Below are 23,974 nucleotides of genomic sequence, written 5' to 3'. Positions count from 1 at the left end.
AGTGTTCACTTGTATATTCCAGTGACAGTTATACACTTGTACTATTTGCAGGCAGCCAGTCACACCGCCAGCGCCGCCACTCTCTGCCAGCGCTGTTCATTCATTCTGTCAGTGACCTTGTGCCGTGCCCAGTGCCCACTGCTCGCTCGCTCGCTGGCATATGAGCATCTCATTACACAGTGTGACATCCTTGTGTGCCCACTGCATCCTTCAGTGACCTAGTTGTATATCCAGTGCCCACTGCTGTGCCCACTGCATTCTTCAGTGACCTTGTACTGTGGCCACTGCATCCTTCAGTGACCTTGTACTGTGCCCACTGCATCCTTCAGTGACCTTGTACTGTGCCCACTGCATCCTTCAGTGACCTAGTTGTATATCCAGTGCCCACTGCATTCTTCAGTGACCTTGTACTGTGGCCACTGCATCCTTCAGTGACCTTGTACTGTGCCCACTGCATCCTTCAGTGACCTTGTACTGTGCCCACTGCATCCTTCAGTGACCTAGTTGTATATCCAGTGCCCACTGCTGTGCCCACTGCATCCTTCAGTGACCTTGTACTGTGGCCACTGCATCCTTCAGTGACCTAGTTGTATATCCAGTGCCCACTGCTGTGCCCACTGCATCCTTCAGTGACCTTGTACTGTGGCCACTGCATCCTTCAGTGACCTAGTTGTATATCCAGTGCCCACTGCTGTGCCCACTGTATCCTTCAGTGACCTTGTACTGTGGCCACTGCATCCTTCAGTGACCTTGTGCTGTGCCCACTGCATCCTTCAGTGACCTTGTACTGTGCCCACTGCATCCTTCAGTGACCTAGTTGTATATCCAGTGCCCACTGCATCCTTCAGTGACCTTGTACTGTGGCCACTGCATCCTTCAGTGACCTAGTTGTATATCCAGTGCCCACTGCTGTGCCCACTGCATCCTTCAGTGACCTTGTACTGTGGCCACTGCATCCTTCAGTGACCTTGTGCTGTGCCCACTGCATCCTTCAGTGACCTTGTACTGTGCCCACTGCATCCAGTGATTCATTACTAGCAACATGTCTGGCAGGGTTTCGCGGGGTGAGAGGAAAGGGAGTTCAATTGTCTCAGCCACTTCTGGGACTGCTCCACGTCCAGGGAGAGGACGCCCAGCTGTACGTGGTCGTGATGCAGCAGAAAAGGGGGCAGCAAAGCCTGGGCCGAGTCAGCGGACGCCATTGTCCAAATATTTTAACGTTTCTGGTCCCCGTGTGGTGGTTGAGCAAATGGAACCTGACGTACTCATGGACATCATGACTTCCTCCCAGACCTCTACTGTGAGCACCACTCCAAGCAGTAGCAGCAGCAGCCAACATCCCACGCTTGTTGTGACATCCACCCCAGCACCCACTGGTCAGCAGCCCTCCCAGGATGACAGCGTTCTGTCCCTCAGTCCGGCATCTGGGAACCTGCTGATGCAAGAAGCACAGGACTTACTGGGGACTGATGTGGCAGAGATTGAGATCGGGCCACAATCACAAGCGTTGTTGAGTTCTGGTGATGAAGAAGAGGGGTCTGTGTCTGGGGATGTAGGGACAGAAGAGGAGGCGGGGGAGTCAGAGGAAGAGCTGGATTATGATGATGCTGCTGATGATGACGTTGTGGACCCTAACTATGTGCAGCCTGCTGAGTCCGTGGAAGAATGGTCAGAGCAGGATGACGAGTCACCTCGGCCTAGGCAAGGATATCGCCATATGTCAGGCAGGGGCAGGGGCATCGGCAGCAGTGGGCGTGGAGGAAGTAGAGAGGACACTGCTTCAGCCGGCACCACCACCATGCAACCCCCGGCAACTACTACCACACATTGCTCCGCTGCACCCTCTGCTAGTGGGGGCCGCAGTAAATTAAAGTCACCAGTGTGGGATTGCTTTGAGGAATGTACTGATGACAAAAGGTATGCGGTGTCCAGGTTATGCAGCAAAAGATTGAGCCGTGGGAAAAGTCTGAGCAAGATGGGTACCTCATCCCTCCAGGGCCACCTGAGAAGCCGCCACTGCCGCGAGTATGCGGACTTTAAGAGGAAGCAGGCACTGCTGGCAGGGGTTCCTGAGAGCAGAAGGCCCACCAGCGCAGCAGCATCATCCCTCCCTCAGGGTCGTGAATCCCCCACAGCAGCAGCAGCAGTAGCACGCAAGCGCTCTTCCACCTCGGCTGCTCAGGACACAGACATTGAGGCTGGCAGCCAGTGTTCGTCTCTCTCCTCTGTCTCCCCTGCATCCCAGCGTCGTCAGACCCTGCTGAGCGACACCTTTCAGGGTCTGACCAAGCCTCTGCTTCCAAGCCACAGGCGGATCCGCAAACTAAATGGCTTGCTGGCCCGGGCCATGGCATCACAGCTGCTTCCCTACTCCCTGGTGCAGGAGGGGAGCGCCATGCGGACGCTGCTCCAATTTGGCATCCCCGAGTGGCAAGTCCCCAGTCGCCACTATTTCAGCAGGAGCGCGATCCCAGCACTCCACAAGTTTGCGGTGGAAAACGTGGCCCGTTCCCTGGACTACTCTGTGGGCAAGCGGGTCCACGTGACCATGGACTCGTGGAGTAGCAGATTTGGGACAGGTCGCTACCTGTCCTTTACGGCCCACTGGGTGACACTGATGGAAGGGAGGGAGGACAAGAGCGCATCAGCCCAGCTAGTGGTGCCACCACGCGGGATCAGGGGGGATGCAGAAGGGTCCTGTCACGACACTCCCTCAGCACCCGGAAAGCAAGCCCGCCTCGGCAGCAGCAGCGCCAAGCCTCGGCACTGCCAAGCCCTTTTAAAATTGGTGACCCTGGGGAAGGAGAGGCTTACGGCCACCAACGTCCTGGCCGCCCTCAGGAAGCAGGAGCGGAGGTGGCTGACCCCCAGAGGCCTGGAAGTGGGGTATGTGGCAGCCGATAACGGGGCCAACCTGGTGGCAGCAGTGCAGCAGGGAAACCTCCAGCACATCCCCTGCTTGGCCCACGTGCTCAATCTTGTGGTGCAGCGCTTCTTGCGCACCTACCAGGGGATGAGCGAGCTGCTGCAGGATGCCCGGGCGGTGGTACGCTTTTTCCGCCTGTCAGCCACTGCCTCTGCACTCTTGTCCACCTTACAGCAGCAGTATGGAAGGCCACAACACCGGATGATCATCGACATGCCAGTTCGCTGGAATTCGACTCTGGCCATGTTGGAGCGGCTGTGTCAGCACAGGCTGGCTCTTAGGGCCTACATGCTAGACCCAAGTGTCACCAGCAACCAGCAAGTCCCCATGATTACTGCCACTCAGTGGACACTGATGCAGCAAGTATGCCTGGTGCTGAGTCCCTTCCTGGAGGCAACCAAGATGGTCAGTGAGGAGCGGGCCTCTGTGTGCCAGTGGGTGCCCTTGGTTTGTCTACTGGAGCAGGCAATGGACAATTTAATTGAGCGTGGGGATGAAGCCCTGAGGCAGTTGGAAGAACAGGAGCAGATGGCAGCACAGTCCAGCTCAAAGGAGGACTCACAGCAGGTAGTGGAAGAGTTGGAGGTCCCTAACCTGAATGAGGAGGAGGAGGAGGAGCAGAGTGCAGCAGGCATTGTACGTGGATGGCGGTTTGAGGAGGACAACGACATGGCACAGGAAGAGGACAGGCATGCGTTATGGGACAATGGCGAGGACGAGGGAGATCTTGCTGGCAGGGCGACTTGTTTCCCATGGCTGTGCACATGTTGCGCTGCCTTCGCAGGGACCCCCGGGTGATCCAGATGCGTTCAAGGGAGGACATCTGGATTACCTTGATGCTTGATCCCCGTCTGAAGGGGAAGCTGGGAGACTTAATGACGCCATCCACCACCGAGCAACGCACAAGGGAGTTGAAGGAGGCCCTTGTGCGCAGACTACTGGAAGCATTCCCCCAGCCTTCCACCCCCACTGTAACTGCTCTGCCAAGCCAGCAAGAGGTGCCTGCCATTGCCACTAGCAGCACAACAACAACCACCAGCAGCAGCAGCAGCAGCAACTGGCGCCCCGGAGACCTGAAGAGCCTAAGCAAGAGCCTGTATGCAGTGCAGCAGCCCAGAACAGAGGTGCCCGCCACAGCATCCACCACCAACCAGCACAAGCAACGACTGACCACCATGGTGTCTGACTATATGGGGTCATCCAGCGGGCTCAATGACACCGACAGCCCCATGGACCCCTTGGAGTACTGGGTCAAGAGACTGGACATCTGGAGCGAGCTTTCCCAGTACGCCCTGGAACTCCTATCCTGCCCTCCTTCCAGTGTCCTCTCAGAGAGATGCTTTAGTGCGGCCGGTGGCGTGGTCACAGAGAAGCGCTCTCGGCTCTCCCACGCCTCTGTGGACAAACTCACCTTCCTGAAAATCAACCAGGCTTGGGTGGAAGGTGAGTTTCTGGCCCCTATTGTCGGACACAGGGGGACATGAAGTGGCTGCTGCATGTGCTGTTGTTAACTATGCCTGCCTTTATAAAGACATTTACTACCTGCCTAGTGCCTACCTTGGTTAATTTTTTGGTGTTATGGTACTACTACCAGTAAGTTGCCATGGTCCTCCTTCTGAGCTGCTGAACTGACCGCCCGCTTTGTCCTCCTGACTCAGTCGCTACTACACTCTGCGTTCACACTGCCCGGGTCACCGGGTGCATTTAATTTTTTGGCCAGCACTATGACGCTGTGCTACTACTACTGTGCTGGTGCTGCTGCTGAACTGACCGCCCGCTTTGTCCTCCTGACTCAGTCGCTACTACACTCTGCGTTCACACTGCCCGGGTCACCGGGTGCATTTAATTTTTTGGCCAGCACTATGACGCTGTGCTACTACTACTGTGCTGCTGCTGCTGAACTGACCGCCCGCTTTGTCCTCCTGACTCAGTCGCTACTACACTCTGCGTTCACACTGCCCGGGTCGCCGGGTGCATTTAATTTTTTGGCCAGCACTATGACGCTGTGCTACTACTACTGTGCTGCTGCTGCTGCTGAACTGACCGCCCGCTTTGTCCTCCTGACTCAGTCGCTACTACACTCTGCGTTCACACTGCCCGGGTCACCGGGTGCATTTAATTTTTTGGCCAGCACTATGACGCTGTGCTACTACTACTGTGCTGCTGCTGCTGAACTGACCGCCCGCTTTGTCCTCCTGACTCAGTCGCTACTACACTCTGCGTTCACACTGCCCGGGTCGCCGGGTGCATTTAATTTTTTGGCCAGCACTATGACGCTGTGCTACTACTACTGTGCTGCTGCTGCTGCTGAACTGACCGCCTGCTTTGTCCTCCTGACTCAGTCGCTACTACACTCTGCGTTCACACTGCCCGGGTCACCGGGTGCATTTAATTTTTTGGCCAGCACTATGACGCTGTGCTGCTACTACTACCACCAGTATGTTGCCGTGGTCCTTCTGTGCTGCTGAACTGACCGCCCGCATAGTCCTTCTCCTGACTCAGTCGTTACCACCACTGCACTCTGCGTTCACACTGCCCGTGTCCACTGACAACTCTGCTGCGATGTCATTGCTAATTGCTGCAAAAAAAAAAAAAAAAAAAAAAAAATAAATTACAAAAACCTCTCTGGAGCCTTTTTGCCGTCAGCCACTCATCCTCCTCCAGCGGTACCTTCGCCGCCAAGTGCCATTGGAACTCGCCTTCACCTCTTTGACTGCTTAACGCGTATATCCCTTTTTAAAACCACTTATTACCAATTAATAGCCCCATTTAAAGTGTTGATTTCACTTTAAAATCCATTTTCTCTAGAAAAAATTTTTTGGGGGGAATTTTTTATGTTGAAGTTATGTTGCCCCTTATCACCTCGATAATCCATGCTATTTGGGGGACTGTAGCATGTATGGGGGCTTTGTTATTAACGTTAAATGAAAATCCGCCTCCGGGCGTGAATCCGCGCGTGATTACGCCATTCACGGGAAAAAATCCGCGTGGTTGCGTGGACGCGGACGAAAATCCGCATGCGGCGGGGCCGAATGCGGATTTTTTTTTGCAACCACGCGGATTTCCGAATTCGTGGATGAGGCACATCCGAGCATCCCTGATGCAGAGAAGCATTTTAAGGAACGCATAACTTCCTTACACTTCAAGAGCGAGCGTAGCATGCGGCCTTCAATTTAGAGTGCAGTGCTGATCATGGAGCTCGCGCTGCTATAGCAACACAGCTTCATGAATCAGCCCCATATTGTGCTTTCCTATGGAGAAAAATGCATGTGTTTTGCATTCCTTTTTTTTTTAATAACATATGATACTGTATTCTTTAATTTAAAAAAAAGGCAGATTCTAAAGAAAAAAATGAAAAATAAAAACATAACATGTATGAAAAATACAAACTCAGACACATACAAACATGCAAAATGTGGAGAAAAACACAGAGATGCACATGGCAGAAGACTCATGGTAACCCCAGTGTGCTCCCAGCCTTACTATAACACTATGTGTGTGAGACTGAGCAGCAAGTACAGATGTCCAGGGCAGAGATGAGCGAAAACGGCTCTGACATTATTGCAAAACGCTTGTTGAATTTACCATCACATATCTCGAAACTTTTGGGGATAAGAAACTTTTTGGGAAACTGTCTTTGTCTGATGCAGCTCCTGGCCACTGTCTGTCCCCCCAGGTGACACATGTACTGCCTGAGACCAGGATCTGCAATATAAACGCTGCTGCTATATGTTATCTAGAGGTGTAGCGAACGGTTCGCCGGCGAACGGTTCCAGGCGAACTTCGGGGGTTCCCGTTCGCCTGCACCAGGCGAACTTTTGCGGAAGTTCAATTCGCCCCATAATGCACTATGAGGGTCAACTTTGACCCTCTGCATCACAGTCAGCAGGCACATTGTATCCATTCAGGCTTCACTAAGCCCTGGAGCCCCACCCCCCCTTATATAAGGCAGCCTCCGGCGGCCATTACACTCACTCGTGTGCCTGCTAGTGAGAGGAAAGGGACAGCTGCTGCAGACTTTTTCTCCTAGGGACAGAGTAGTTAGGTTCTAGGCTGCTTTGCTTGCTCCTGACTGATTGTTATTGCTTTTATAGCACCCAGCAACAGCTCTTGTCAGAGCTCATCCTGTACTTTTTTTTTTTTCTGTGTGTCAAACTGACACATTTGTTGCATGCACAGCATTGCTAATTGATAGTGTGTGTGCCACTGCCAGCAGCCCAGTACATTCAGTGACTACATGTGTGTGTGTGTGACAGGGAGCTGCACATTGTACTACCCAGTACTGCATATACCCCAGTACCTGTTGTGTATACTTAACCCACCTCATCACTGCATATACCTAGCTTTGTGTTGAGTGAACCCAGCTCACTGCATCTAAATACCTGTTGTGTTGAGTGAGAACCCACCTGGCCACCTCACTGCATCTAACTACCGGTTGTGTTGAGTGAGAACTAACCTCACTGCATCTTAAGTACCTTCACTGTTCAGTGAACCCAGCTCACTGCATCTAACTACCCAGTACCTGTTGTGTATACTTAACCCACCTCATCACTGCATATACCAAGCGTTGTGTTGAGTGAACCCAGCTCACTGCATCTAAATACCTGTTGTGTTGAGTGAGAACCCATCTGGCCACCTCACTGCATCTAACTACCGCTTGTGTTGAGTGAGAACCCACCTCACTGCATCTTAAGTACCTTCACTGTTCAGTGAACCCAGCTCACTGCATCTAGCTACCCAGTAACTGTTGTGTATACTTAACCCACCTCATCACTGCATATACCTAGCGTTGTGTTGAGTGAACCCAGCTCACTGCATCTAAATACCTGTTGTGTTGAGTGAGAACCCACCTGGCCACCTCACTGCATCTAACTACCGGTTGTGTTGAGTGAGAACCCACCTCACTGCATATAGCTAGCATCCCTCCGAGATGGACAAAATGGACAAACCAGGTAGAGGAAGAGGTAGAGGCAGGCCCAGAGGAAGGCACCGGCAGGTCTGTGCGAGGTGGTGTTTCTCTGATTTCGTGCGGACCTGCCCCAAAATACAGTGCTCAGAAGAAGGCACGTGCCATCACTTCCCAAAATCGTGAGGAGGTGATTGAGTTTTTAACACAGAACACCTCATCTCCCGCAGCCACCAGCGCTACAACAAGCACCACATCCGCTGCATTTGACACTTCACAGGAGTTATTTGGTGGTGGTGGTGAAATCACTGATTCCCAGCCACTACTGCAACAACAACAAGAAGGCGCAGGTACACCACCTCATACGTCTGAATTAGGTGGCGATAGTATGGACGTAACGTGTGTGGATGGGGATGATGGTGGACCACCTGAAGTTGGTGCACTTGAGGAGGTGTCTGAAGAAAGCACAGCTGGCCAGGATTATGATGACGATTATACGGATACCACATATGTTCCCGGTAGAGGAGATGACCAGGGGGACAGTTCAGAGGAGGAGTCAGAGAGGAGTAGGAGGAGACGACTCCATGATAGAAGCAGAGGGAGCTCGTCCTCAGAAACAGCTGGGGGCAGTGTCCAGCGCCATGTATCGCCAGCTATGGCCAGCCAGCACACATGCCCTTCAATGTCAGCTGCTGATGCCACCGTAGCGCCATCAGCCCAGGGGGGCTCAGCGGTTTGGAAATTTTTTCACGTGTGTGTCTCAGATCGGAGCAAAGCCATCTGTTGTCTCTGCCAGCAAAAATTAAGCCGTGGAAAGGCCAACTCTCACGTAGGGACAAGTGCCTTACGAAGGCACCTGGAGAGAAGGCACAAACAGCTATGGCAAGAACACCTGAGGAAAAGCAGCACCCCTCAAAAGACAAGCCACCCTCCTTCTCCTCTTCCTCCTTCAGGTGCATCGTCTTCATCCACTTTCTCCCTTGCACCTTCACAGCCACCCTCCTCCACACCGCCTCTTCCCTTGAGCGGTTCCTTCTCCTCTGCCCACAGCAGTACCCAGCTGTCCGTGAAGGAAGTATTTAAGCGGAAGAAGCAAATGTCTGCCAGTCACCCTCTTGCCCGGCGTCTGACAGCTGGTGTGGCGGAACTATTAGCTTGCCAGCTATTACCATACAAGCTGGTGGAGTCGGAGGCTTTCCGTAAGTTTGTGGCCATTGGTACACCGCAGTGGAAGATACCAGGCCGCAATTATTTTTCACAAAAGGCCATACCCAAACTATACCGTGCAGTTGAGAGGCAAGTGGTGTCATCTCTGGCACACAGCGTTGGGTCAAGGGTCCACCTGACCATGGATGCCTGGTCTGCCAAGCACGGGCAGGGCCACTACATTACATACACAGCCCATTGGGTCAACCTGGTGACTGATGGCAGCAGGCAGGGAGTACGTGGCTGCGCAGCAGACCGACTTGTCACACCTCCACGGCTTGCAGGCAGGCCTCCAGCCACCTCCTCTCCACCTGCTACCACCGCTTCGCTGTCGTCATACTCCTCCTTTTCCTTGGCTGGTGCCACGATCTCCTCTCCAGCTACACAGCCCCAGCACCCTAGGGCCTATGCTGCATGCCAGGTACGACGGTGTCACGCAGTGTTAGACATGTCTTGCCTGAAAGCGGAGAGTCACACTGGAGCAGCTCTCCTGGCTGCTTTTAACAAACAGGTGGAGCAATGGCTGACCCCGCACAAGCTTGAAATCGGCAACGTGGCGTGTGACAACGGCAGCAATCTGATTGCTGCGTTGAATTTGGGAAAGCTGACACACATACCCTGCATGGCACATGTGCTGAATCTGGTCGTGCAAAGATTTGTGTCCAAGTACCCAGGCTTAGAGGACGTCCTGAAGCAGGCCAGGAAGTTATGTGGGCATTTCAGGCGCTCTTACAAGGCCATGGCATGCTTTGCGGAGATTCAGCGTAGAAACAACTTGCCGGTGAGACACCTGATTTGCGATAGCCCGACTCGCTGGAATTCCACCCTGCTGATGTTCTCTCGCCTGCTAGACCAGGAGAAAGCCGTCACCCACTACCTGTATCATTACAGTACAAGGACACAATCTGGGAGGATGGGGATGTTGTGGCCCAACAACTGGACACTGATGCGAAATGCATGCAGGGTCATGGAGCCCTTTGAGGAGGTGACCAAACTGGTGAGTCGCGATGAGGGCACCATCAGCGACTTGATCCCCTACGCCTACTTCCTGGAGCGTGCCGTGCCTAGAGTGGTGGATACAGCTGTGGAGGAGCGTGAATGAGAAGAGTTACGGCAGCAGGAGTCGTGGGAGCCATTTACACACGAACCCGATGTTCCCACAACACCTGCGGCAGCACAGAGGGGGGAGGAGGAGGAGGAAGAAGAGGAGTCGTGTGGGGAAGGAGAGGAGTCAGACTCTGATGATGGTGATGATGAGGAAGGTGTTTCTGTGGAGGAGGAAGAGGCGGCGGAAGGAGAGCAACCGCGGCAGCCATCACAGGGGCCTTCTGCTGCTCCACGTTCCTGTGGTATTGTTCGTGGCTGGGGGGAGGAAGAGGAGTTGCGTCCCGTCACTGAGGAAGAGCAAGAGGAGATGGAGAGTACGTCTGCATCCAGCTTTGTGCAGATGTCCTCTTTCATGTTGTCCAGCCTGTTGAGGGACCCCCGTATCAAAAAACTCAAGATGAATGACCTGTACTGGGTGGCCACGCTACTAGACCCTCGGTACAGGCACAAAGTGGCGGACCTCTTAGGAACTCAACAAAAAGCGGAAAGGATGCAGCACTTGCAGAACAAGCTGTCGATGATGCTTTACAATGCATTTAAGGGTGATGTGGCTGCAAAACGCAATCAAGTTACCACTGGCAGTAACCCTCCTCCTCCCAAGTCCACGCAGGCAAGGACAGGACGCTCCAGCGATCTCAGGGTGATGTCGGACATGCGGACGTTCTTTAGTCCAACTCCTCGCCATAATCCTTCCGGATCCACCCTCCAACAACGCCTGGAGCGGCAGGTAGCCGACTACCTGGCCTTGAGTGTGGATGTAGACTCTGTGAAAAGCGACGCTGAACCCTTGGACTACTGGTTGCGCAGGCTTGACCTGTGGCCAGAGCTGTCCCAATTTGCCATACAACTTCTCTCTTGCCCTGCCGCAAGCATCCTGTCAGAAAGAACCTTCAGTGCAGCTGGAGTCATAGTTACTGAGAAGAGAAGTCGCCTAAGTCACGACAGTGTTCAGTACCTGACTTTTATCAAGATGAATGAGGAATGGATCCCGGAGGGCTACTGCACGACCGAAGACTAAGTCAGTCCCCACACACAGCATCTCTGCCTGCAGGCCGCTTGACTGCCTTCTCCGCCACCACCAACAGGGTCCAGGACTCTAGGCGGATTCCTGAATTTTTAAGGCCGCTGCTAGCAGCGGCCGCTACACTAATTTTTCTGGTGCGTGTACATGCCTGCCTAATTTTTCTGGCTGCACTGCGGGCGGCTGCAACAACAAAACAAAAGGCATGTACATGTGCCCATTCCCCTTCATGATCATTACCTTGAAGGGGCTTGCGCATCACAATGAAGCAATGACCGCCGGCTATTTGAGTGTCTCGGGTGGGGGTGGCACACATAAGATAATAAGGTCGTTGCTTCATTGTGGTCAGGCCAAATTTGATCAGCTGGACAGTCACTGTTGTTCTATCATTGAGCTACCACAGCCCGGCGACCATATGGGCTTGAAAAACGCCACGGCCTACACTCTGGCCACGGTGCACACCAGTCCAGTACGACCGTCACTACGCAAACAGCTGTTTGTGGTGCGTTACACAGTGAGTTTGGTGTGTCAGTGTGCAGCAGTACTCTAATTACACTCCCTGATTGATGTATACACCTGCAAGACGTTTTAAAGCACTTTAGGCCTGCAATTTAGCATTCAATGTGATTTCTGCCCTTAAAATGCTGCTTTGCGTTAAATCCAGATTTTTCCCCGGGACTTTGGGCATGTATCCCACTCCGCCATGCCCCCCTCCAGGTGTTAGACCCCTTGAAACATCTTTTCCATCACTTTTGTGGCCAGCATAATTTTTTCTATTTTTGAAAGTTCGCATCCCCATTGAAGTCTATTGCGGTTCGCAAACTTTTCCGCGAACCGAACCTTCCGCGGAAGTTCGCGAAAATCGGAGGTTCGCGACATCTCTAATGTTATCCTTGCTTTGTTTGTAGCCGGATGTTGTGCTAATTTAGGGTCTATGGACTCATTTGATATGGACTGATGTGTTATATGCCTGGCTATCTACATGTGTTGTCACCGCAATCTACTGAAAAAAATATTCCAAATAACACAAGTTTCTTTGGATTTGTGGTTTAGAGTGTGCTGGTCTTTGCAATGCTTGAAGAGTCAGCTTGTGCTCCGGCGGATGCACCGCTGCACCTGCTACTAGGGTCAGTTTTGGGACCAGTCCTTGGTGTGTTTCTCACATGGGCCGACTTTGAATATAAATAGCAAAGCCCTTATACAAGTTAGATCAACTAAATCTGCTAGGTACAGTATGTTTATTAGTGGGCGTCCTGTTTATTTATTCCCCACATATGGCATATGGAATGATTATTGATTGGAATATTGATGTGACATCCTGTTTATTTAGTCACAATGTATGGCATATGAATTGTGTATTGATTAGCATTATGTATCCATATGGGGCTTGATTCACAAAGCCGTGCAAACTGTTTAGCACGGGTGTTCTAAACAGTTTGCACGTGAAGTGCCGTTCGTGAACTTTTGCGCGCGCAAAGTTCCGTGATTCGCGCGATCTCGGACTTTAGGGGTCGCAAAAGTCCGCAAACGGCACTTCACGTGCAAATTGTTTAGCACACCCGTGCTAAACAGTTTGCACGGCTTTGTGAATCAAGCCCATGGAATACTGATGTGCCGTTATGAACTGAACTGCTACATTGCAGTGTTTCCTATCCTGGTGTATGCTCTATCGTTCTACAGAGCAGTATAGCCCAATATTGCCTACTCCGACCCCCATCATTTTTATCAGCCCTGTGCCCCCCTCCTCCCCTCCCCCTCCTGGTTTTTATTTTATTGTCTCGCCAATATGTTTAACAAAGATATTAGATAATTTTGCAAATTGGTGCACAGGGGTGCTGCTGAGGCTTTTGTGACCCTTCCCCAGTCAGAGGCCCCTTGTCCCATAGTAACAGGTAGCAGGTGTCCCCATCACCCCAAAAGGGCATTGGTATCAGAGGGGGTATGTAGCTTCCAGCTGCCTCCCCACCCCCAACACTCACAGGCCTGCAGATCAGTGGTGATCCAAAGAGAGGAGCGCAGTAACCATGCAGCGCACATCCAATGCAGGAAGTGAGCAATGACCTCACTTCCACATCCAACGTGTACTCCCTGGTAGCTACGCTGCTCTCCCCTCTGTTCATGTTGCACTGATCTGTGGTCTGTGTTTGAGCGGTGGCCATACAAGTCACAGATAGGGCAGCCCCTGCTGTGGGTGAGGCCCCAAGCAGCCGATTGGACAGTTGCCAAATACAGTGACTGTCTGTACTCTTCTGTTATAAAACAGGGCTTCCTAGTGACTGCAGTAACTAGCCAACAGTTCATCAGCGTGATATCGCACCTGGGCAATCCTACACTAGCTGGCAGCATGCCTATGTACTGTGCCCGGAGCTTGCAGCTCCACACCAACCTCCTGTCATGCCCTCACTGGCATTAGTTGTGTATGATGCAGTGGAGGGCGGCTGGGAAATGTACCGGGTGAGACGGAGGAGGAAAGGAGCGGCCGGGGAGGACGGTGATGGAGCCCAAGGCCTGCATGGGGCTGGAGGAAGTCTCAGGTAAGTATAAAAGGTAGTACATGTATCTGTACATACACCGCTCAGCCACCATACCTTCCGAGCTGAGCCAGGTCCCAGCAGCCAACACTCATATATAACATTCCTTCACAGGAGACCGCTCTGCTCACCAAGGATGCACTTACATTGTCTTTATTGATAAAAGCAGAACATCAAGGAATAGATAACACTAGCCAACCCGTGTCGTAGCATACGCTGCATCTATCTATCTAATAGAGTACGTGCCTCAACCTTGAAGCAAGAAGAAGTAGGCTTTCCATGAGAAAATGTATGCGTGCTCAAACACCAAGTTTAACCCTAGCAAGACTGGCTTTGCAAATCCGGCCTAATTGGCTATTCATGAGGCAATGCTCATGCAAATATGCATTTGCTTTCGCATGCCAAACTATGCAGGGTCAAAAAACCAATACTGCAAAGTGCTCTCTCGCTGCCTGGGAACCACAGCGGCACCCCGGAGTTGGAGGCTGGGTGGCGCAGCCGCCCCCCCCCCCAAGCGTGGCCAGCGCTGGGAAGAGCCGTCCGCACCCACCTCCTAATATTAAAAACAGCCACTTACCTTAACGTCCATTGGGTTCTGCTACATGCGCATTAATTTTCTCATGGAAAGCATTTTGTGCAGTTTGTATCCTTTGGAGGCAGTTGGTGGATGGCTTGCTCCGGTGGTGTGAACCCTGGAGTGAGTGCACCTGTCCTCCCCCCCCCCCCCTCTGGAGTGCTGTATGTGAGCCAGCCCTGAGCTCTAAAGCTCGGGGTGACCCATGCTTCTCTCCTTTCTCATGTGGTGTCCCCAAATTAATGCGCATGTAGCAGAACGCAATGGACGTTAAGATAAGTGCCTGTTTTTAATATTGGGAGGTGGGTGCAGACGGCTCTCCCCGGCGCTGGCCACACTTGGGGGGGCGTCGTCCAGACGTCCACGCCACCCAGCCTCCCCCTCCGGGGTGCCGCTGTGGTTTTCAGGCAGTGAGAGAGCCTGGGACCCTGCGTTCCCCCCAGTTGTATAAAAAGGGGGCATTGGGAATTCTCCCCGTGGCGCTCCTGGAGGCCTGGAGCACACCAAAAACCGCTAGCAGATCCGCAAAATGTTAGCAGATTTGGAAACGCTTTTTCTTATTTTTATGTAGCATTTCACCTAGCATTTTGCGGTTTTGTAAAGCGTTTTTGGTGTAGTAGATTTCATATATTGTTACAGTAAAGCTGTTACTAAACAGCTTCTGTAACAAAAACGCCTGCAAAACGCTCTGAACTGCCGTTTTTCAGAGCGGTTTGCGTTTTTAATATACTTTACATTGGAGGCAGAAACGCCTCCGCAATCCAAAAAATGCCTCACCTCGGGAGTATGCGTTTCAGCAAAACGCCTCCCGCTCTGGTGTGCACCAGCCCATTGAAATACATTACCCAAGCGTATCCGCAGCCGCAAGTGGATCGCAAAACGCTGCCGAACCGCTCTGGTGTGCACTAAGCCGGATAGTGCTAATGTAGCATGTAGCAGGGTGACTGCTTTGTGGTATTGGTTTGTGCATGTATTTGCATGAGCATTGCCTCATGAATAGCCAATTAGGCCAGATTTGCAATGTCAGACTTGCTAGGGTAAGGCCTCTTTTCCATGGACTGTGAATAGGCAGTGAAATGGCTCTCAAACTTTCACAACTGCTCACTGCTGCCTGGTAACTGCTTGCTGCTGCCTGGTAACTGCTTGCTGCTGCCTGGTAACTGCTTGATGCTGCCTGGTATCTGCTCACTGCTGCCTGGTAACTGCTTGTTGCTGCCTGGTAACTGCTTGTTGCTGCCTGGTAACTGCTTGTTGCTCCCTGGTATCTGCTCACTGCTGCCTGGTAACTGCTTGCTGCTGCCTGGTATCTGCTCACTGCTGCCTGGTAACTGCTTGCTGAGCACACAGCTCAACAGTCCGTGGAAAAGAGGCCTTAAACTTGGTGTTTGATCACGCATAAATTTTCTCATGCAAAGTACTTCTTCTTCTTGTTTGAAGGTTGAGGCACTTAGTCTATTATATATATAGATGTGCCGGACAGAAATGAGCTCTTAGTCACAGCCTTAATTACACTCAACAGATGTCTGCTTAAAGTGGACCTGAATTCCTTTCAAAGGACAGAAGGAAAACAGAGTGAAATGCCCCCTGTATGTATTTAGAGAGTTTAGCTTGTCTAATTCATCCTTATCTGGGACAAGTGTATTTGATCTCTCAGCTGTGTCAGCGACTGCCTCTGCAGAAAAGCTAATTTGTGAACAAAGGATGATAACCCTGGGCTACTACAAAGAAAGCAGGGAGTAGACACACTGCAGAGTAATTGCAGGATTTGTATCCTCTGTAATAAAAAAATGTTTTTCTTTAAATGTTATTATGCTGTTGCTTATCTTTTAGAGCAGAGAGGAAGATCTGAGTTCAGGTCTATTTTAAATAGTAGTGTGATGTCCCCCGGCCAGGCAATGCAAATGACAGTCTAAAGGGGAACACAACCTCACATAGAGTAACAGACATGATGATGTAGTAAGAACAGGGTAAGAGCATCTTCCATGAGGAAATATGATTAATTACAACCATAAAACATTTTTTTAAAGTAGCCAAGTTTATTGTAGAAGTAAGGCAAATACACATTAGTGAGAGAGTACAACAAAGTGTCAGATGATACATTAGAGGCCTGGAATAGGCACATCAGGATACATATAAACGTCAAGCACGTGGCCTAGTTTTAGACAGATATAAAAAAAATAACAGCCATAAACATTAACAGTTGCCTTAGAGGATACAAAATAACCAGCAGTAATATGAAGGAGCTCGGACGTCAGCTGGAGATTAATAACAGTGATGGGTACTCAGTATAGGGGATATATTATAACTTAGTGTGTGGGGAATTTATCCAGGTAGAGCAGATTTGGTCACATTAGATTGGGTACCTCTGCGGTGATATACTGCCTTGTGGAGGGGAAGCATCCGATTCACAGACCTGACCCACTCAGTGCACGATGGCGCTGTGGTAAGTCTCCAACACTTGGTGAGGAGTTAGCGAGCTATGTGACGCGTCTCTATAGCAAATTGTATCAGGAATTTTCCAGTAAAGGATTAGGGAAATATATAAAGAAGTCACACCTCTGGGGCAGCCCATATAGTCATTGAGGAAATAGATGACTAGTGCACAATGGGCTTGATTCACTAAACCGTGAATATCACACCTTATCAAAGTTAACACGCCTTATCAGAGTAGCACTAAAAACCCACAGGGGCTCAGGGCAGGACGAGTGCCATTGCCAATTAGCAGGCATAAGTTTGTAGCACTCGCTGTGCTACTCTGATAAGGCATGTTAACTGTAATAAGGTGTGATATCTTTGATAAGGTGTGATATTTGAGTTATCACGGTTTAGTGAATCAAGCCAAATATGTAATAACCTGAGGACAGGTCCACTTTATGTGTAAAAAGCATTTGGGGCAGTTAGGCTGCATGCCAGAGCCTTCTGTCATGCTGCTCCTACATTATGGAACTCCTTACCTCAGCAGTTCAGGACAACTCCATCTCTGGATGTGTTTAAATCTAGACTGAAAACCCACCTGTTAAGTTTGGCAATTGCAGAAATATAATTTTCTCCTCAGTGTTAATACTTCATCCCACTACCAATTACTGAATCTGAGAGAGCCTAAGCGCTTTGAGTCCTATGGGAGAGAAGGAGCTATAAATAAAGTTATTATTATTGTTACATTTGGATAGGGGTACCGGAATAAGGTAGGCTCGGTGTATAGCGTATAAGTACAGCAGTCTATCAGGTGTGTGTACGTAGCTTTAGTCACTCGCTCCAGTGTCAAATCCCACTCATCCTCTGAGATATCCCCTCCATCCCTCTCCTAGGCCGTCCGGCAGGAGGCAGCACAGGGGCTGGCTGAGGGTGGCATTATCATATTATATAGAGCTAAAATAAGCTGCTTAGATGGTGGACCCCGAACAGGAGTCATATTTGTAGGGAAGTTCTCACACTGGGTCTACATTGCATGTCTGAGCTGCAGATATGCAGAAGACGGTGTGGTGCAGGTCAAATTCAGATGCTTGTTGCACAAAAGATTTAACTAGTTCACCACTAATGTTTTTTTCCTTTATGGACCAGAGCAATTTTCACATTTCAGCGAGCCTCCCCTTCATTCACCAATAACTTTATCACTACTTTTCACAACAAAATGATCTATAATCTTTTTTTTGCCAATTAGGCTTTTTTTGGGTGGTACGTTTTGCTAAAAATTATTTAATTCTAAATGCATTATAAGGAGAGTAATAAGATAAAAAAAAAAAAATGAAAAAATTATTATTTCTCAGTTTTCAACCATTATAGTTTTAAAATAATACATGCCACTGTAATTAAAACCCCATGTATTTTTATTGCCCCTTTGTCCCGGCTATTACACCATTTAAATTATGTCCCTATCAGAATATATGGCAACAAAATTTTATTTGGAAATAAAGGTGTATTTTTTCAGTTTTGCGTCTGTCAATAAATACAAGCACTTTTTTTTGCAAAAATAACAGTAATATACCCTCATGACATACAGTAAGATTTTTAGGAGGCATCTCGGAAGATCTCCTCCTTGGACTGAGCATTTCACCCACTCTACTCCCTGGAAAGCAAATGTGTTCATAACCTGCATGGCAATTTTTGAAACTCTTAGCAACCCTTGAAGTATTATCTGCGGGCCCCTAAAATGCTCAGAAATTCTGACCTGTAGGGGGCGCCCCGTGCACCCCACATGCTGCATACGGCAGGTAATACAAGATATGACTCATGATAATGCCACATTAGCAGAGAATAAAGCACCAAGTTTATTAAAATAAACCTGAAGGGAAAAAGCACCTCTCCTCCCACCAATCAAGTGCTGGGACCCTCAAACCTCCTCAACAAGCACTTGCGGAAGGGTGTGTCTATCCGTGCTCCCGCCCATGAACAAGCGTGGCAGCACTGAGCAGATGCAGGATGCCTTTTGCCTTTGCAGTGTCACAGAGCTGTACAAACTCGACTTTGTATCTGCCAAACCCAAGTGACTCCGTGCTTCAAAGCAAGCACAAGGCATCCCGCTCAGTGTGCCTGCCTGCATGGACAGGAGCCCAGCTGTGACCTTCCAGAAGGGCACCCCGTGCAGTGTGCCTGCCTGCATGGACAGGAGCCTGGCTGTGACCTTCCAGAGGGTGCAAGCACAATGCATCCCGCGCAGTGTGCCTTCCTGCATAGACAGGAGCCCAGCTGTGACCTTCCAGAAGGGCACCCCGTGCAGTGTGCCTGCCTGCATGGACAGGAGCCCGGCTGTGACCTTCCAGAGGATGCAAGCACAAGGCACCCCACGCAGTGTGCCCTCCTGCATGAACAGGAGCCCGGTTGTGACCTTCCAGAGGGTGCAAGCACAGGGCATCCCGTGCAGTGTACCTGCCTGCATAGATGGGAGCCCGGCTGTGACCTTCCAGAGGGTGCAAGCACAAGGCATCCCGCACAGTGTGCCCACCTGCATGGACAGGAGCCCGGCTGTGACCTTCCAGAGGGTGCAGCACTGGCTCAATGGTCAGGAAAAGGATGTGGGGCTGCAGGCCATAAGCTCAGCTCAGCGATCAATGAATGGGATTATAGATCCCATTCACAGATGGAAGCCCCCCGCAGAAAAACCGACAGCCTCTTAACATAGGTTGCCGTTTTTCTGATTGTCAAAAAGTTTCCCGTCCTCCTAATGCGTCCTGGAAGCCTGATCGTACGCTTCCAGGGATTTTTGACTGTGGCCAAATAGTGAAACTACACCCACATCTATTTTTTATTAAACAAATGCATTATTTTACATTTAAAATTAGCTGTTTACCTCTGACACCACAAATTACCCAAATAAAATTTTTAAGGAGAAAAACAATTACAATTAAAAACAAACACACAAACAAAAAAAACAAAAATGGTTACCTAAGGGTCTGAACTTTTTAAATAAGCATGACAAAGGAGTACATTAATATAATTTTTTAAATTATGGGCTTGTTAAGTGTGATGGACGCAAATTGAAAAAAATGCACCTTTATTTCGAAATAAAATATCGCGCCATACATTGTGATAGGGACATAATTTAAATGGTGTAATAAGCGGGACAAATGGGCAAATAAAATACATGGGTTTTAATTACGGTAGCATGAATTAATTTTAAACTATAATGCCCAAAAACTGACAAATAATGTTTTTTTTTTCCATTTCTTTCTTAATATTCCTGTTAAAATGGATTAAGAATAAAATAATTCTTAGCAAAATGTATCACCCAAAGAAAGCTTAATTGGTGGTGGAAAAAACAAGATATAGACCAATTCATTGTGATGAGTAGTGATAAAGTTATTGGCAAATGAATGGAAGGTGAAAGTTGCTCAAATGCAAAAAATAAACAACCCTCGGGCTTAAGTGGTTAAATCACATCTTTAACACTTGCAATGGAATAAATAGAAGATGAACACAACCAATTACTAATCAGGCTTAGTACTATATGTAGCCATGTTTATCCCATCATCCCACCTCAGCTCAGGGACTTGCTTTACAAACCAATGCGCTGAGTAGCATGAAAGAGCCCCGGGACTCTGTATAATATGCTGCCAGGTGCGTCTAGCAAGAAATAACCCACAACCAAAACATTTCCCACACTCAGTGCAGTAATAGAGCTTCTCACCAGTGATGGTCAAGTAGATGCAAATAACTTCGAGTTGATGCACATTTATGCAAATTGTTATGCAAATTTATTCAGCTTGAAAATGAACCAATCGATTTTTACCTCAGCATGATTTGATTGGTTCATGTTCAAGCTGCATGAAAATTTGCAGAAATTTGCATTAACTCGACGTTATTTGCATTTACTTGACCATCACTACTTCTCCCCAGCGATGTGAGAGGGATAAGCGGAACTGAACAAGCCTGTTATTGGCCGCTGCACTCCACTCTCCATACTCCCTACTTCCAGCTTTGTTGGGGAGATGGAGAGCAGTATGCTGCGGCCAGTTCAGGCTCACTAAAGGTGAAGGTATGTTTCACTGACTCTTACTTACCAGCTGTGTGAGATTTCTGATGCCTGACAAGATGTGATTTCTGTACAAAACATTTCCCACACTCAGCACATAAATAGGGCTTCACACCAGTGTGAGATCTCTCATGGATGACAAGCTCTGCTTTCCGTACAAAACATTTCCCACACTCAGCACATGAATAAGGCTTCTCACCAGTGTGAGATTTCTCATGTCTGACAAGATGTGATTTTTGTACAAAACATTTCCCACACTCAGCACATGAATACGGCTTCTCATCAGTGTGAGATCTCTCATGGATGACAAGATGTGATGTCCGTACAAAACATTTCCCACACTCAGCACATGAAAACGGCTTCACACCAGTGTGAGACCTCTCATGGATGACAAGCTCTGCTTTCCGTACAAAACATTTCCCACACTCAGGACATGAATACGGCTTCTCTCCGGTGTGAGATCTCTCATGTTTGAGTAGATTAGATTTATCTACAAAACATTTCCCACACTCAGCACATGAATAGGGCTTCACACCAGTGTGAGATATCTCATGGATGACAAGCTCTGCTTTCCGTACAAAACATTTCCCACACTCAGGACATGAATACGGCTTCTCTCCGGTGTGAGATCTCTCATGTTTGAGTAGATTAGATTTATCTACAAAACATTTCCCACACTCAGCACATGAATAGGGCTTCTCACCAGTGTGTGATCTCTCATGGATGACAAGCTCTGCTTTCCGTACAAAACATTTCCCACACTCAGCACATGAATACGGCTTCTCACCAGTGTGAGATCTCTCATGGATGACAAGCTCTGCTTTCCGTACAAAACATTTCCCACACTCAGGACATGAATACGGCTTCTCTCCGGTGTGAGATCTCTCATGTTTGAGTAGATTAGATTTATCTACAAAACATTTCCCACACTCAGCACATGAATAGGGCTTCACACCAGTGTGAGATCTCTCATGGATGACAAGATGTGATTTCCGTACAAAACATTTCCCACACTCAGGACATGAATAGGGCTTCACACCAGTGTGAGATCTCTCATGGGTGACAAGATTTGATTCCTGTGCAAAACATTTCCCACACTCAGGACATGAATACGGCTTCTCACCGGTGTGAGATCTCTCATGTTTGAGTAGTTTAGATTTTTCTACAAAACATTTCCCACACTCAGCACATGAATAGGGCTTCACACCAGTGTGAGATCTCTCATGGATGACAAGATGTGATTTCCGTACAAAACATTTCCCACACTCAGGACATGAATACGGCTTCTCTCCGGTGTGAGATCTCTCATGTTTGAGTAGATTAGATTTATCTACAAAACATTTCCCACACTCAGGACATGAATAGGGCTTCACACCAGTGTGAGATCTCTCATGGGTGACAAGATTTGATTCCTGTGCAAAACATTTCCCACACTCAGCACATGAATAGGGCTTCACACCACTGTGAAATCTTTCATGACTGACAAGGTCTGATTTCCGTACAAAAAATTTCCAACACTCAGCACATGAATAGGGCTTCTCACCAGTGTGAGTTCTCTTGCGTTGGCCTAGATTTGATTTCCTCAAAAAACATTTCCCACGTGTGGAACAGATATGAGACCCCCCAGCAGGGGAAGAGCTGTGCTGGGTATGAGGCTGCTCAGGATTATACAGGTGAGGGGGGTCTGGGGGAATATTTGGGGTACCCAGGATATCTGCAGGAGACTCTTGTCCAGTGACATCATCATCCGTTGTACAGTCTGTGGATACAGAGAGACGAGTCTCTGAGATGTTCCTGACGCTGGGACTCTGCGCTGCAAATAGAGAAACATCATCACTTCCTGTTAGAGAATTCTGAGGGGAGGAACAATTATCATTAGGGATGGTCAGTGAGCTGCTGATAATTCCAAGTTGATACAAAGTTTGTGCAGACTGGAAATGGACCAGATGCAGCAGCTGCATAACTTTACATAAAATTAGCATACAGTTTGCACCATCTCAGAGTTATTGGCATGCCACTGACCATCACAAGTTATCAGCCTGACTGAGAACTGCAGAAGGTGGAGCTCATTACAGCCGGCCAATCACATGACTACAACTTTGGCTTGCATGAAAATGTTATGTAGCTGGGAGTTCAGCCAATCAAATGCATTTCCTGCCCAATCTGATTATCTGCATACAATCTGCATGACATTTGCATACACGTCAGAGGTATTTGCATGTCATTGGCCCCTCCCACACCTAAAGCATTGGCCATACATTGAGCAGCAGTGAATGTAGAGCTTGATGAGACAGTGGAAGCAATGTGTTACTCCTGTGACAACAGACCTATATGTACTTATAGCAAGAGATCTGTGTTATGTTTGTAGAGCAATGTGGTGTCACTTCCACATTCTTATTACCACTGTGTCCTCGTGTCACTCATATGCCCCGTGTAATGTACATGTTTCTCTCTCTTATTCCCAATTAAGCAAATAAGGAAACTGTGACTGGGGATGGTCTGACATTTCCATCAGAACGCCGATTTCCAAAACAGAAATGCTGCAATGTCAGAATGCCGCATTACAGCAACTCGGAAATGTCAGCCAATCACTGAGCTCAGAAGCATCGGACCAATCAGAGAATGCAGAACATTTCTGTGGAAATGGGAACCCTGCGGGATGCCTCCGCACTCTCTGATTGGTCCTATACTACCGAGTATTTCCCAGTCCTGTGATCGGAGTAACAATTTCAGAAAATGACTGTGGAAAGCGGAACACCACGGTCATCTCAGGCCAATCAGTGTACTGCGGATTGCATGCGGAAATGTGCAAATGATGCGCACATCCACAATTATAGCTTACATTAAATATAGAATTATCTGGCCAATCGGATTCTCTACCAATCCGGAGCAATTATAGGCCCTAGCAACCAGATCCTAGCTACCTATCACAGGCTATCCTCCCCTCTTGTATATAAGAGAGGTGAGACTGTCAGCCATTTTGTGGGTTCAGTGAGGAGGAGGATATTGAGGGAGACAGTGCGCTGCATTGTGCTGCAGAGAATCAGTTGTGTGTGGATTGGGTTGTGTGACAGAATCTGGTGAGGTGTGAGATAGTGAGTGAGGAGTGAGTAGACAGACAGATTGTAGTGCACTAGTGAGTGAGAAGGAGGAGTTTGCTGAAGTTAGTATGATAGAGCAGAAAGTCAGATGTGAGTGTAGAGAGGCCTAGTGACAGTGAGAGAGGGTGTGCTG

At 49.1% G+C, this 23,974-nt stretch overlaps 1 protein-coding gene across 1 annotated transcript in view; it reads right to left on the bottom strand.

Moving 5' to 3' along the window:
- Positions 1 to 20,013: 20,013 nt before the first annotated feature.
- The window catches only part of LOC137525347 (uncharacterized), a 182,542-nt gene continuing 178,581 nt past the window's right edge, over positions 20,014 to 23,974 (bottom strand). The window contains exon 15 of the mRNA XM_068246402.1: positions 20,014 to 22,553. Coding sequence (XP_068102503.1) covers positions 20,761 to 22,553 — 1,793 coding nt within the window. The 3' untranslated portion in view covers positions 20,014 to 20,760. The remainder of the gene's footprint in view (positions 22,554 to 23,974) is intronic.

This window comes from Hyperolius riggenbachi, chromosome 7 (genome assembly GCF_040937935.1).
Source record: "Hyperolius riggenbachi isolate aHypRig1 chromosome 7, aHypRig1.pri, whole genome shotgun sequence".
Classification (NCBI taxonomy): Eukaryota; Metazoa; Chordata; class Amphibia; order Anura; family Hyperoliidae; genus Hyperolius; species Hyperolius riggenbachi.
Note: the sequence above shows the minus strand (reverse complement) of the source record. Positions and strands in the feature narration are given on the sequence as shown.